The sequence below is a fragment of the Onychomys torridus genome, chromosome 4, assembly GCF_903995425.1.
Source record: "Onychomys torridus chromosome 4, mOncTor1.1, whole genome shotgun sequence".
Taxonomy (NCBI): domain Eukaryota; kingdom Metazoa; phylum Chordata; class Mammalia; order Rodentia; family Cricetidae; genus Onychomys; species Onychomys torridus.
Window position 1 is genome coordinate 93446180 of NC_050446.1, and position 15197 is coordinate 93461376.

General features: G+C 51.5%; 1 protein-coding gene across 2 annotated transcripts; it reads left to right on the forward strand.

The window, feature by feature from the left end:
• The first annotated feature begins 581 nt into the window (after positions 1-581).
• On the forward strand, positions 582-14456 carry Spint1 (serine peptidase inhibitor, Kunitz type 1). 2 transcript variants are annotated; one of them, XM_036185128.1, is made up of 11 exons: positions 582-735; positions 967-1509; positions 10079-10206; positions 10436-10574; positions 10664-10834; positions 10980-11006; positions 11294-11419; positions 11536-11586; positions 12961-13131; positions 13309-13356; positions 13716-14456. In XM_036185128.1, the coding sequence occupies exons 2-11, from the start codon at positions 1053-1055 to the stop codon at positions 13922-13924; spliced, it is 1527 nt and encodes a 508-aa protein (XP_036041021.1). In that variant the 5' UTR covers positions 582-735; positions 967-1052; the 3' UTR covers positions 13925-14456. The 2 variants fall into 2 exon arrangements, with proteins under 2 accessions (XP_036041021.1, XP_036041022.1); XM_036185129.1 differs by having other exon boundaries at positions 582-809; positions 13716-14447.
• Positions 14457-15197: the final 741 nt, after the last annotated feature.

Below are 15197 nucleotides of genomic sequence, written 5' to 3' on the forward strand. Positions count from 1 at the left end.
AATTCCTGTGGGTGAACAGGGAAGCCAGGAATCACCTGTCGGTCAACTAGGACAGAAAGGAGGCCTGTCCAGAGCTGCACCATAGCATCACGCATCCTTGATGCTGGTTTTCACAAACGCAGCCACTACCCAGCTTCAGGGTTCTCTTCCTAGTGGGAAACTGGAAATGATGTCCTGAGGGCAGAGGCATCCACAGGCAGAGAAATCGTTTGCATAAGTTTTCCCCAACATTTCTCTTCCAACCCCTTCCCAAACGCCTCCAGCCCTGGGCAGGGAATGCGAGCTCTAACCGGAAAGAAAGGCCGGAGGCAGCTACACCCTCGCCACCTTGCAGTGGCGTCCCGGCCTAGTTTGGGCTTTTGGGATGCTCTTCTGATGCTCTGGGACCCTACGAGCGACTGGACATCGTGGAGCCAGAGTAGAGCCGCCTCCAGGGCATGCGCGCCTCACCCACGCCACCGGGCGTCCGGACACCAAGGGTGCTGCGGTTGGGTCTGGGGTGGTGGAGCCGCCGGGCGGGTCCAGCCGGAAGTTCTGCTGGGCAGGGCGGGAGGGGGTGCAACCGGCGTGGGCGGGGCCGGCGGCGCAAGGGGTTAATGTCCGTCCCGCCCCGGCCGCTCTGACTCAGTTTCACCAGAAACTAGAGGGGGAGGAGGCTGCAGATCTTCCTCACACCCTGAGTGGGGCGGAAGCCGGGCGGGATCTTCGGCAGCCCCACCCCATTCACCTGCGCAGGTAGCCCGGGCGGACAGTAGGCGGAGGCCCAGCGGGCCCGGAGTATGTTTGGTGGCCGTCCGTTCCGTGTCCGGGTACGCGAGCTCCGGAGCCCTGCTCTGCCGGACGTCGGCGGTCGGGTCCTCGGGGTGTGCGTGGGCCGATCGGCCAGCGTGCGGCCCCTCGCTCCCAGGGCTCCGCGCCCCTACCCGAGCTGATCAGGTGTGTCTCCTCTGTCTCCTCCCCTCTCAGGTCACAAGCACCCTCGGAGCCCGGAGGTCCGCACTGTGAAGGTGACCCCCGCCCTGGGGAGGAGGGCGACGGGCCCTGGGAGCACGATGGCGGGCCGCCGCCTGGCTCGGACCAGCATCTCTACGGTCGGCGTGTGGCTCCTTTGCGCGCTTGGTCTCCAGGGCACTGAGACCGCGCTGCCGTCCGCACCCCCTGAGCTCCCCGGGGGAACCGCCTGCTTGACCCGCTTTACCAGTGGGGTGCCGGCTTTCGTGCTGGACACCGAAGCTTCAGTCAGCAACGGGGCCACCTTCCTGGGCTCCCCGACGGTGCGCCGTAGCTGGGACTGCGTGCGTGCCTGCTGCACCACCCAGAACTGCAATCTGGCGCTGGTGGAGCTGCAACCAGACGGCGGCGAGGACGCCATCTCTGCCTGCTTCCTCATGAACTGCCTGTACGAGCAGAACTTCGTGTGCAAGTTCGCTCCGAAAGAGGGCTTCATCAACTATCTTACCCAGGAGCTGTACCACTCCTACCGCGAGCTGCGGACCCGAGGCTTTGGAGGTGAGGAAGGTTGCCGGCCTGAAGGGATGGGCAGGTTATGGAGTCTTGGCTAAGAGAGCAACAAAAGGGAATGAAGGAGGAGAGCCCTTCATCAACTGCCTTTGAAGTAGGCAGTATTTAGTAAGCAAAGGGGAGGGGTGAGTGGAGAGGGGCCCGCATCTCAGGGCCCAGGTTCTGGCTCCTGAACTCAGGATGTTCAGAGTTGGTAATAGATGGGCTGAAGGCCTGGCCCAGGCTGTACCAGCGGGAAAAATGAGGTGACTCTCTAGGGTTCCCTACCTCTGTCCATGATAGGCTGAGTCAGGGAATGTTGATGAGCCCCAGTGACTAGAAAGGCACCCTGGGCAAGCATTGCCCTAAGCACTTTGAGGCCTTGATAAATGAGCCGGGCCAAAGATAGTCTCCTCCAGTGGCTGAATAAGGGATGAGCTGGTGTCCGCCCTGGGAATAGATTGGCCTTTTGCAGGTGGACCAATGACACAGGCAGGCCCCAGACGGTACAGAACAAACTCAGGCAAGGGTGTCCTGAGGGAGAGGAACAGTGTTGTGGGTACAGTCTCCTAGAGGTTGTCCATAAGGGGTGAGAAGGGCTGCTGGATGAGTCAGCCTGCTGGTATGTGTGTCTGGTAGGTGAGGGATGTCATCTGCCGCAGCAGGTGTGTGTGTGCCTGTCCACGTGAGCCAAACAGGGCTGTCCTTGCTTAGGATGTGGTAGCCTAGCTGTCTGCTCACCTTGTTTACTTCTAAGGATGAAGGCAAAGTGGGGAACAAGAATTCTCTTCTTTTGTCTCAGGACTGAGCAGTCAGCTGTGAGCTGTAGTAGCCATTCTCTCTGCCTGTTCTTTTTGCCAAGTGGGTCACAAGTTATAACTTCTGCTACCTCTTCACATTTCACTCTCGTGCAAGTTCCCACCTCTGTCTCCAGTCTCTGGAAGAAGAGCTGCTAGTACCCACTTTTTAGAGTAGGAAACTAAGCCTCCTGTGGTACTTCATTTGCCCATAGCTGGCACAGTGGTGCACACCTTTAATCCCAGCACTCAGGAGACAAAGGCAGGTGGATCCCTGGCTCTGAGGCCAACCTGGTCTATAGAGTGAGTTCCAGGACATCCAGAACTACACAGAGAAACCCTGTCTCGAAAAACAAACAAATAAATAAGAAAAAAAACCCTGTCTCGAAAAACAAACAAATAAATAAGAAAAAAAAGAAAAAAGAAAAAAACATTTGCTCAAGATAACATCCCTAAATGGTAGCCTAGGCCTCACCTCTGGGGTCTACTCCAAAAGTCCTGCTGTGCTTCAAAAGGGACCACCTTTGTAATAGAATCCTAGCACTTACCACCCAGCAACTAAGAACTCAAATGAATGCAGGGGACAGGGCCGGGGCAGGGCCAGTGCTGCGGGACCTTCCTCTCCAGGGGCCTTTCTTTTGAGCTGGTACCCATTTGCCCACTCAGGGCCTGTTCTTCTCTAACCATCCAGCAGCTCTCCTTGGTCTCTGGGGAGAATGGGAACGGAGATGGGGATTCTGGAAAGTAGGGGATGCTCTCTGTGGGCGAGGCTGGTCCATGGAGTCTCAGTTGGTCAGGACTGGAGCCTGTTCCACAAGGAAGCGCATCAGTGTAGGTGGTGATGACTCCTATTGGTTGCCTTTTCTACTACAGGCTTACGGGAGTGCTGCTCCTGGGCCAGAAGCTGAGTCTGGATCTGGGCCACTTAGTCCTAGGGCCAGCCTTCCTCTTTCGGAAGCCCCCACCCCACCTGAAGTAGGATAGGATAGAACGGGGATTTCTTGGGACATTTAAGGAGCTGGGTAGGGCTCAGGTTGTGTGTACTTCAGGCCATTCCCGGCCATCTGGGTGCTACAGTACTTTGGAAAGTAGAGGAAGTTGAGTGTGTCAGTGGCTCTGCTGCCAGCCAAGTCTGGCTGTAGACGAAAGAGGATGTGTCAGGACACCCAAACCCTTGATTCCTGGGTTGGTTGAAGGAATCCTTCCCAGGATGATCCTTTTGATCCTTTGATCCTTTTCCCCAGGCTGTGGCCATGCCAGGCCAGATTCCAGTCCAGTAACTTGTCTTGTCCCTTGTACCTTGTACCTGCCTCCGCCCCCGCCCCCCAAGTAGCCCAGGAGGTGGAGTCTGCATTTCCTGAATGCAGCCTGAGGCCTGGTTTTATTGCCATTCCAGCCCTTTGCTCTCTTGAGGGTAGGAAGAAGGGAGTGGTAGGTAGGGTAGGGCATTTGCCCCTTGGTCTTGGAGCTTAGTGAGACCAGATATGCAGGGGTCAGGGGGGGAGAGCTCCTTATTCATCCCAGAGTCTGATGCATCACTCTGCCTGCCATTTCCACTTAGTGAGGCTGGGTGGTGGTGGATAGATAGCTTGTCCATCTGCAGGGGGTGGATAGGTGTAGTGTGTCCGTCTGGGTGGGGGTGTGAATGAGTGTAGCTTGTCTGTCTGCTCCCCCCCCCTTTCTTACAGCTGTACAGTGAGAAAGGGTTCCTCCTGGCCTGGGCTTATCACTCAGGGTCTGGTGATAACAGCCAAACCCTTGGCTAGGGTTGTGTCCAGGGAGCCATTTTCTGTTCCTCTTTTGCCTTTTTTTTTTTTTTTTTTTTCTGAAACAGGGTTTCTCTGTGTAGCTTTGCGCCTTTCCTGGAACTCACCTGGTAGCCCAGGCTGGCCTGGAACTCACAGAGATCCACCTAGCTTTGCCTCCCGAGTGCTGGGATTACAAGCATGCGCCACCACCACCCAGCTCTTTTGTCTTCTTGTTCTTTGACCTTTTTGTGTACCTAATGTCCCCCCCCCCTTTTTTTTTGAGCTGAGGACTGAACCCAGGGCCTTGCGCTTGCTAGGCAAGCGCTCTACCACTGAGCTAAATCCCCGACCCGTGTCCCCCATTTCTAATTGCCTTATTTTTTCTTTTACCCTAAGTCTAACCTCAAGCCTCATGTGTGTTAAGCAAGGCTTCCACTACCAAGCTACATCCCTGGCCCTTTTGTAAAACTTTGAGATTGCTCTCAGCAGGCCAGCATTGAACTAGCTCTGCAGCCCAGGCAGTTCTTGAACTTACATCCTCCTGCCTCTGCCTTTCCAGTGGTTGTAATCACAGACCTATGACATTAGGCCCAGCCGACCCTTCCCTAAGTCCCTGGAACCCAGGTCCCATTCTCTCAGATTGTAGGTCTCAGTACTGTCTGTCATGTGTCTCTGTAGAACCGTGTCCTCCCATTCATTAGCCTGTCCTCAAGTCCTCTCATCCCCATGACTCGTTTGCTCTTTGAGCACTCTTGAACCCCAGATAACCCTTGACACAGTTCCACTTGTACATGTGTGCAAAAGCTTGCCAGCTAACGTTTTTTACAATAACGAAGGATCGGAAGCAACTTTGGTGTACATCAGCACATCTTTTCATTGAATACTGTGATGCTGTTTTACAATAATAAAACCTGGCCAGCCTCAAACTCACAGAGATCCGCCTGCCTCTGCCTCCCAAGCACTGGAATTAAAGGCGTGCGCCGCCACCGCCCGGCTGTAATAATAAAACCAGGCTGGCAAGATGGCCCAGTGAGTAAAGGTGCTTGCCCCAAGCCTGGCAACTTGAGTTTGAGTGCCAGGGCCCACTCAGTAGAGGGAGGGAATTGACCCCCATAGGCTGTCCTCTGACCCTCACACATGTGCCTTGGCATGCCCATGCCCACACACATACACATTCTAAACAAACAAATAAATGTAAGATAATAATAATAATAAACCCTAAGGGTATGGTTTAGGAAAGAAGGAAATGAATTTAAATACTTTCCCTCAGCCTGACATGATACCTCAGACCTGTAATCTCAGCACTGGGGAGGCTGTAGGTGGGCTACACAGTAAGTTTCAGGCCAGCCAGGTTACATATCAAGACCCTGTCTAAATCAAAGAGAGAGAAAAATACTAACTTGCTAGGTTCTCTTCCTCACTCTAATGAAAACATGTGCCTTTACTCTAAGAAGCCCTGGGTTTTGTTTGTTTGGTTTTTTTTGTTTGTTTGTTTGTTCGTTTTATATTTATTTCTGTTTATTAGTCAGGGAATGTTTTCTACTCACAGCGGGGGGGTGGGGGTGGTCAGAGGGTATATACAGGAGTCTGTTCTCTCTTTCCACTGTGTGGGTCCTGGGGATCAAACGCAGGTCAGGCTTGGTGGCAGATACCTCCCCTGCTTGAGCTGTCTTGATGGCTCAAAAGTGGCGTTTTAGATAGAGTGTGAGCAATGGAGGCAGACAGACCTGGGTTCGGATCCCACTTCTAATGTTTAGAACTGAGTCATGGCTAGTTCACCTCCCAACACCTATGCTGCTGGGTAAGAAGGAAGCCAAGTCCTCAGGTGGCAAGTTCCTCATCCAGTGAAAATGCAGGCATAGCAGAGTGGTTATGAGGGCAGGTGGCCTAAGTGTTCAGTACTTTAGGCTTTCGGTGCCATACGCCATATAATAGGTGTGGTCACCACTAATATGGCCATGGAAAAGCAGCCATAGGCAACATATAAGCATGGGGGCAAGGATTTGTCCCAGCTTGCAGAACATGTCCCACCCCCACTCTGCTGGGGAGCAAGCCAGGCCCTTGTGCATGCTAGATGAGCGCTCTACCGCTGAATTATACCTTGTGCCCCACGCACAGATTTTATTCTATATAACTTTCATGTCTCACAAAGATGATTCTCCCTTTTTTCATTTAAAAATAGGACAAACGGGCCGGGCGGTGGTGGCGCGCTCCTTTAATCCAGCACTGGGGAGGCAGAGCCAGGCGGATCTCTGTGAGTTCGAGGCCAGCCTGGTCTACAGAGCGAGATCCAGGACAGGCACCAAAGCTATACACAGAAACCCTGTCTCGGAAAAAAAAAAAAAAAAGGACAAATGGTTAGCCTGAATCCACCTTCTACTGCCTGTTTCATTCTGGGCACGCATGCATGCGTGCGTGCGTGAGGGTGTGTGTGTAACTTACCTCAAATTTAAGGTTTCTGTAAATGAACCACAAGTTCTTTCTTAATCTGGTTTCTCTTCTGCTTAGACCTGGGTCTTCCTTCCCTGTCTCCAGAGCCTTTCCTGAGAAGGCGGAAGTGTCTGCCCACAGGTGTAAAAACTTTTACTTTCCTTGGCTGCCCTGTGACTCAGACCCCTCCTGTGACATCTTCCCTGAACCTGGCCATTGTCCACCTCCAGCCTTCTTGCTTCATAGAGACTCTTTCAAATGGATAAAAGCTGATGGCCAGAGCAAGATACCCTAGGCCCCTCCCACAGGACTCCTGGACCTCACTGTGGTTACAGAGGTCAGGGTTAGAGGGAAGCCAGGCTTCCTTAGTTCCGCTCCACTGCTCACAGCCAAGGTCTGCTTTCTTCTGTATCACTTTTGTTGTTTGAATCTCTCTCCTGGTGTAGCCAAGCACCTGACCCAGCATCTGAGGTTTGTCTCAGGCTGGCTGTCTTCTGTCCTTGCAATTTCCTAATTTCTTTCTTACTGTTTCTTCATTGTGTGTGTGTATGCGTGTGTTTAGGTGCGCATGCGTACATGCATGTGGAGGTAGAGGTGGATATCAAGTACCTTCCTCAGTGATTCTCTGCTTTCTTGGGTTGCTTTGCTTTATTGAGACAGGGTCTCACTTTGTATCTCAGGCTGGCCTCAAACTCTCAAAGATCCACCCATCTCTGCCTCTGGAATGCTGGGATTAAGATCAATCCCGACGCCTGGCTCCACCACATCTTTTGGGGACAGGGTCTTTTCAGGGTCTGCAGCTCACCGATTTTGCCGTGGCCATCAACTCCAGTGATCCTGTTGTCTCTGCCTCTAGGGCTGGGATCGCACACTGTGCCTCACTTTTCACATGGATACCAAGGATTTGAACTCAGAACCTCCTGCTTACTTGGCAAACACTTTACTAACTGAGCCATCTGTTCAGCACAGTTTCTTGTGTTTTCTACCATAACTTCAAACACCCCAGGTAAAGGACTTACTGTGCTCTGAATTGATTTAGTAAGTTTGGTGATTTGTAACTTTCTCAAGTATATTATTTCACAAACATCCCCTGTTCTTCCCCATACTTGAGTAAAAACCAAAACAATTAAAAAACCTGTCTTCCCTTCGGTTGAAAGTCTCCCTCCTCAATAGCCCACTCTCTGCCCCCTTCTCCTACTTCACATTACTTCTGGACTGCTTATTTATATGACATGTTATTGGGTCTTTTTTTTTTTTTAAATAGCACACAGGATCTAGAGGCAGTCTATTTCTGTGAATTTGGGGCAAATCTACATAGTGGGTTCCAGGCTATCCAGGGAGACATGATGAGACCCTGTGTGAAATGTGGGCTTGTGCACATGGACAGGGCATATTTTTCCGTTTTGGTGTTTTTTGTGTTTTGGTTCTGGTTTTGAAGCGGGATCTTACTATGTAATATAGACTAACATGGAGCTCTATATAGCAGAACTGGTCTTAAATTCATGATCCTCTTGTTTCAGGCTCCCAAGTTTAGGGACTGCAAATGTGTGTCACCAAGGCCAGCTTTTCCGTTTCTTGGTTTTTGGTGTGAGTACACATACTTGCGCATGAAATGTGTGTATGAATGTGTGCATGGAGGCTAGAGGCCAGTCTCCGGTGTCATTCCTCGGGCACCATCCATCTTTATTCTTTGTTTGAGACCAGATGGCTCACTGGTCTGGAACTCACCAGGTAGGCTGGGCTGGCTGGACAGTGAGCCCCAGAGAGCCCTTGTCTCTGCCTCTGCAGTAGAGCTGTAAGTGCGTGCCATTTCATCGGCTGTCTGGGAATTGAACTCAAGACTTTGTGCTTGCAAGGCAGCATTTTGGTGACAGAGCCTGCTCCCAGTTCTGGTTGTCGTTTGTTGTTTGCAGTTCCCTAACTCTAACCGTGGCGGGTGAAATCCTTCCTAACTCTAACCATGGCGGGTGAAATCGGGGTGAAATCCTTCCTAACTCTAACCGTGGCAGGTGAAATCCTTCCTAACTCTAACCGTGGCGGGTGAAATCGGTGCTCTTAACCTCTGAGCCATCTCTCCAGCCTGCCACTTGTGTTTCTTACAATGATGGATATCTCCCAGAAACCCTTTACGTCATTACCTATGTAAAGACCCTTTCCAAGGCCATATGTGTGGGTTCTAGAGGTTTCTGTGGGTACCAGGATGGGGCCATCATTCAACCCATTTTTGGCAGGAATCCAGGTGCTATGCTTATCTTGCTGATGAAGGAAGCCTCAAGCTCAAGCCATCATGTCCAGGAAGGGTGTGGCTCCTGGAAACTCCTTATAGCTGATGGCACCCTATCCCATAGTCCCTCACCCTGGAACACCAAGGCTATCTGTTTCCCCTAGCTAGCACTCTGCTGAAGGCTTTGCAGCGTGGTCTAGTGAGGGGTTAGCTTTTTTTTTTTTTTTTCCTTGTTTGCTTGTGTGTGAGTGTATTTATCACCAGTGTATGTCAGTGTACTACTTGAGTACACCCATGGAGGGCATCAGAAAACCTACAACTGGAGTTATGGGTGGTCCTAGCCATCATGTTGGTTGAGAGCCAGTGCTTTTAACCACTGAGCCATCTCCCCAGGACCAGCCCGGATTCCCAAGTACCCATTTGTTTTTGTTTGTTTGTTTGTCATATGCATCCTAGGCTGGGTTCAGACTTGCTACATATCCCAGGACAGCTTCCTAATTTTCCTGCCTCCACCTCCTGGGTGCTGGGATGACATGTGCCACCACTCCTGGCTTTAGTTCGCACTAGGGAATTTTTTTTAAAGATTTATTTATTATGTATACAATATTCTATCTGCATGCTAGAAGAGAGCATCAGATTTCATTATGGATGGTTGTGAGCCACCATGTGGATGCTGGGAATTGAACTCAGGACCTCTGGAACAGCAGCCAGTGCTCTTAACCTCTGACCCATCTAATCCAGGTGTTTGTCACTGCTAGACAAGCAGTCTACAACGGAGTTATATCTACAGCCCCAGAGGAAGGATGACTTTTTCATCACACATTCTATTTGACTTTTAAAGAAATTGTTACTTGCTGGGTGGTGGTGGCGCATGCCTTTAATCCTAGAGCTCGGGAGGAAGAGCCAGGTGGATCTCTGTGAGTTTGAGACCAGCCTGGTCTACAGAGTGAGATCCAGGACAGGCACCAAAACTGTAAGAGAAACCCTATCTTGAAAAACCATAAATAAATAAATATAAAAAAGAAGAAAGAATTTGTTACTTTAATTTTTTTAAGTAGTCAACAGAAGTAACTGTTTATTGTAGAAACTAAGACCAGACTTACCCCTCTCCCCCATGTACATACACACACACACACATACACACACACAGTTTTTTTCCCTAAATGAGATCAGATAGCATATGGTATTCAGTTATTTGCTTCAGACAACATACTACTCATAATGTGACTACATAGAGAGCATGGTACTGGCTTTATTGCAAGCTCCCATCCCCACCCCCAGGCCCTGTGCAGGCTACTGAGTCCTGCGTGGCCAACACCTCTCTTGTTTACCAAGAGAGTCTACCCACTGACAGTTGACTTTACTTCCTTTTCTCTTAGGGTCCCGGATCCCTCGAATCTGGGTGGGGTTAGACTTGAAGGTACAGCTGCAGACACCCCTGGTACTGAGAGATTCAGATGACACAGATTGGCACCTGCTGCAGGGTGACAATGGTGTCAGAGTAGAGGTAAGACGCTGGGCCGAATCCCTGACCTTCCCCACAGCCTCCTGGGATGCCTTCCTGGGCTGTAGGCCAGCCACTGGCTCATTTGGTGTTGGCTAGAGGAAAGATCAGGATTCATTTGATACCAAGTCCCTGTGCGCTCGTGGGGAGGGTGGGTGCATGGCTGGGAGGGCCTGGGGTAGTCCAAGAACATCAGGAAGTCTCCAAGCCTGATGACCAGTCTCGTGTATAGAGAAACAGTCCAGATGAAGTGGAGCTGTGGGGACTTAAGGAAGGAACCTATCTGTTCCAACTGACAAGAACTGACTCCAACCAGCCGGAGGACACAGCCAATCTTACCATCACTGTGCTAACCGCCAAGCAGACAGAAGGTGACTGGGAATGGGCACAAGGTGCCTGGAGCGCCCCTCAGCCCACCAGTGACCCTTCAGACCTAATTCACAAGCTCTCCTCTATCTAGATTATTGCCTCGCATCCTACAAGGTGGGCCGCTGCCGGGGTTCCTTCCCACGCTGGTACTATGACCCTGCAGAACAGATCTGCAAGACTTTCACTTATGGAGGTTGCCTGGGCAATAAGAACAATTATCTTCGGGAAGAAGAGTGTATGCTAGCCTGTAAGGATGTGCAAGGTGGGTCTCTGAGAGGCAACTCTGGGGCTCGGATAATGTTGCCCAGGGTGGGGAGCTTTACTGATTGGGGAAGTGGGCTGGGGTGTCCCCATCATTGTTAGGGTCTGGCCATGCCTTTTATTCATTTTGTCCTCCCCCCCCCCAGGAATCTCACCTAAAAGGCACCATCCAGGTGGGTTTTGCTTCCTTTCTTCCCCTATTTCCTCCCCATGTCTTGCCTTCAGCCCATAGGATGACCATACCCCTGACTAACCTGCCTTTGCTCAGCTCCCACCACCCCCATAGTATCCAAACACCTGACCCTTCCAACACAGCAGCACCCCCCTCCCCCCAGGATCTGCCCAGTTTACATACAGGAGGAGCTGGGTTTGGTGAAGTACGGGCTCACGATAGAAAGGGCCAGGTAGATGAGCCCCTTGGCGCTCACTCTGTGCCCGACTTCCCCTCACCCCCATCCAGTGTGCTCTGGCAGCTGCCACCCCTCCCAGTTCCGCTGCAGTAATGGCTGCTGTATCGATGGCTTCCTGGAATGTGATGACACCCCTGACTGCCCTGATGGCTCCGACGAGGCCACCTGTGAAAAATGTGAGCTGGGGACCAGGAGAAGGAGTGGGGAGCAGGAGGGGAGATCCTAACGGTGCTCCTTTCTGCCTGTGGGATACCCACGCTGGGCGCCAACCTCTGACCTCTCATCTCCGCAGACACCAGTGGTTTTGATGAGCTTCAGAGTATCCACTTCCCCAGGGACAAAGGTGAGAGCCTCCCCGTCCTCGGTGTCCCAGGAGTTTGCTGTGTGTGCAGGCTGCAGTCAGAGCCAGGGCCTCCCCAACTGCCACTATCTGATTGTTTCCAGTACTGTAGCCTGGTTGTGTTCAGGAAATTCCACAATGCTGTCGTACATGGGAGGCCACCATGACTTGAGAAGTTGAAAACAATATTAAAAATAAGGGCCCTGGGGACTGAGGTCAGGCTCAGTAGTAGAGCACCCACCTACCATTGCAAGGAACTGTGTGAGTGTGAGTGTGTGTGTGTGTGTGTGTGTGTGTGTGTGTGTGTGTCTGTCCCACCACCACTGGGGGAGGAAACAAAAAATCCCATTATGCAAATTAACATGTACTAAAAAATATTAATAGTCTGGAAATGATGGCTTTTGCCAGGAGGACCGGAAGTTCAAGGTCAACCTCCGCCAAATAGAGTGTTCGAAGCTATTTCATTGCTACTTCATCACTGTAATCTTGCTACTGTTACACTGCTGAATTGTAGTGTGAATATCTGTGCTTTCTGATGCTCTCAGGCAACCCCTGCAGAAGGGTTGTTCAAACCACCCCCAACAGGAGTCGGGACCCACAGGTTGAGAATCACGGTTAAAGCTGGATACTCATTCTTTCTTGCCTAAAACCCACCCCTTTTGTTAAAATTTTAATCACTCAGTGGTAGGAATCAGAGACCTGACACACAAAAGTTGCACTGAAGAAGAAAACTCTGGGGCTGCAGAGATAGTGCAGTGATTAAGAGTGTTCATGCAGAAGACCCAGGTTCAGTTCCCAGCACCCGTATGGTGGCTCACAACCATCCATAACTCCAGTTGCAGGGGACTCCAACATCTTCTGGCCTCCAGGGCACTGCATGAATGTGGTACACAGCCACACATGCACACAAAACACCCACACGCGAAATAATAAAATGTAATTTTTAAAAAAAACAAAGCTATGGGGCCAACAAGATGGTTCAGTGGGAATAAAGGCGCTTGCTCCTAAACTTGATGACCTGAGTTTGATCCATGAGACTCAGCATGCTGGGAGGAGAAAATGAACTCCATTAGTTGGCCTCTGATCTCCCTGTGCACTGTGTGCCATGGCATATGCACAAAAAGAAAGAAAGAAAGAGATGTGACAGAGTATGTCTTTAAAATTGTGAGTCTAACTAGTTCCCTTGGTGCCCAGGGTTGTTGTCCAGAGTTGTTTCTTCCCTTTGATAGTACTACAGATGGGCCTTTGGTGAAGCCACCCACACTGCCCTCAGCCTGGGGAGGGGGTGGGAGAAAGAGTCACACAGGGCCCTGAAGGGTGGCGGCATGGGTAGCTCCAGTGGCCTCACTTGTCACTTTGCATGCTCCCTTCCTGCAGGGTACTGTGCAGAACTGCCAGACACTGGGCACTGCAAGGAAAACATCCCACGCTGGTATTACAACCCATTCAGTGAGCACTGTGCCCGCTTCACCTATGGTGGTTGCTATGGCAACAAGAACAACTTCGAGGAGGAACAAGAGTGTCTTGAGTCATGTCGTGGCATCTCCAGTGAGCAGAGTGGCAGCGGCAGGGTGAAGGGGAAGGTTTAGCTAGGCCTGGGTCAGTCACTTCTCCACTAAGTGACTTCAATGCCAGTGGGAGAGGGTGACAGAGGGGCTGTGGCACTCAAACAGCTGAGTCTAAGGACTTGGTGCTGACCGGTTGGTTCTCCATGTCACTTTGCAGAGAAGGATGTGTTTGGTCTGCGGAGGGAAAGCTCCATTCCCAGTGGAGGTAAGCCCTGGTCTGTCTCGTCACCAGCGTGGGTAGACAGGTGTCAGTTCAGGAACTGACAGCATGTGACTACTTGTGAATGTCTAAGTCATGTTGAGAAGGATCCTGAGGTTACCCGAGTGTGCACCATTGAGTAGTGAGCTCTGGCTTAGGGAACGGAGGGCGGTACAGTGAATTGCCAGTTGTCTGCCGTCAGAGTCCCCTGGGCTTCCGGAAACAGCTATTCTGGAGGTCTGCTTTGGGTGTCCATCTGCTTCTACACATGACATCCATGATCTTTTTCTGTTCCATAAAGAGGGTGGTGGGTATCAGAACCAGACAGGCCTTGGGAGCACCTCATTCTGCCCGTTTTCTCCCAGGCTCTGTGGAGGTAGCCATTGCTGTACTCCTGGTCATCTGCATCATAGTGGTCATAGCCATCCTGGGCTATTTCTGCTTCAAGAGTAAGAGAAAGGGCTTCCGGAGTCACCACCGCCACCCTCCACCTCCCACGCCAGCCAGCTCCACTGTCTCCACCACTGAGGACACAGAGCACCTGGTCTATAACCACACAACCCGGCCCCTCTGAGCCTGGGACTCCCTGCCCATCTCAGCAGGTCCTGCTTGCCAAGACAGAGGCTAGAACCTGGGAAAACTTGGGGACCAGACACTTCCTGCCCGCTTCCTGGGCATACTTACTCTGTCTCAGAAGCCAGATCTCTGAGCCTCTTGGAGGAGTCTCAGCTGCACTCAGGCCAGTTCTGGAGAAGGCCCAAGAGTCTGGGAGGAGTAGAGCCTCCTTGAGCCAGGAGTACTGTACATAGAAGGACCTGCTTGCCCAGGAGCCAGAGGAAGTTGGTGTTCTGTGTCCTGTTCAAAGCTGCCCAACCCCATCCAATGATGCTAGTAGGTCCTGGAGTGGCGTCAGAAGCTAGAGGCTGCAACTCTGCCTTCCACAGCTGCCCTTCCACTCTTCACAGTCCAACACTGGAGGATGTCGCTTTCTAGTTTGTGCTGTAAATAATTGCTCTGTGGGGACCAGGGTCATAGCTCTGTGGTAGAGCACACGAACCCTGAGTTCTCTCCACAGCACCACAAAATGACATTAAATTAAAAAATAACGTGTGTTTTGTTGAGTGTGGGAGCCCATTTTCAGGTTCCTACTGGCTTTACTCAGCAGGTCCGCATAGAGAGGATGATTAAGGCCATGGGCCTGAGTGCAGGTGTCTGAGATGGTCTGCACTTGGCTGTGCTGGGGGAGGTCTTTTGCTCCACTCTTTGGTGTTTCTGTAAATACCTTAGGGCAGAGACAGGCCCCGTTGGAATGGGTTCCAGGCCCTTTCAAGGCTATCCTGTATTTTCTGTTTATCTCCACACTCTAAATCCTTCTAATATTTCCTGCTGCTCACACTCAAGAAAACTCTGGGGAACAGTGGGGTTGGTGGGTAACTGCCCCGCAGTTGAGTGCCCCCCTCCCCACCCCTTAGTTTCTATGGCCCAGATGTAAAACCCATGTGTGCTAGGCAAGTTCTGTACCACTGAGCTCTCTCCTCAGCTCTGTTTTGTGGAGTTGCTGAGGGGGAGATTGAACTGTCCTGTCCAACCGGTTCAGCCTTTGGCCACCCTGTTCAGCAGGTTTTCCCACCTCCTGAAACTGCCCTGGCTCCTCTGGGTGGAGAAAAGTGTCACCTTTGACCACCCTAGGGGAGAGCCATGGGAGTAGGGGTGTTGTTCAGCGTTTCTTCTGGTGCCCATCACTCAGGCTCCCCTACTCAGGTGGGTGAGGCTTAACTGATTGATTGGAGCTTGAACCCTGGCGGTCACTTGATGTTACCAGACCCAGAACACCAGTTACCTCCCTG

What these genes read in the sequence shown, in the direction of transcription:
- Spint1 (XM_036185128.1), top strand. Translation starts at nt 1,053, where the DNA reads ATGGCGGGCCGCCGCCTGGCTCGGACCAGCATCTCTACGGTCGGCGTG. An exon ending in GCGGACCCGAGGCTTTGGAG is followed by an intron (nt 1,510 to 10,078) that starts GTGAGGAAGGTT and finishes CTTTTCTCTTAG; the next exon opens with GGTCCCGGATCCCTCGAATC. An exon ending in AACCGCCAAGCAGACAGAAG is followed by an intron (nt 10,575 to 10,663) that starts GTGACTGGGAAT and finishes TCCTCTATCTAG; the next exon opens with ATTATTGCCTCGCATCCTAC.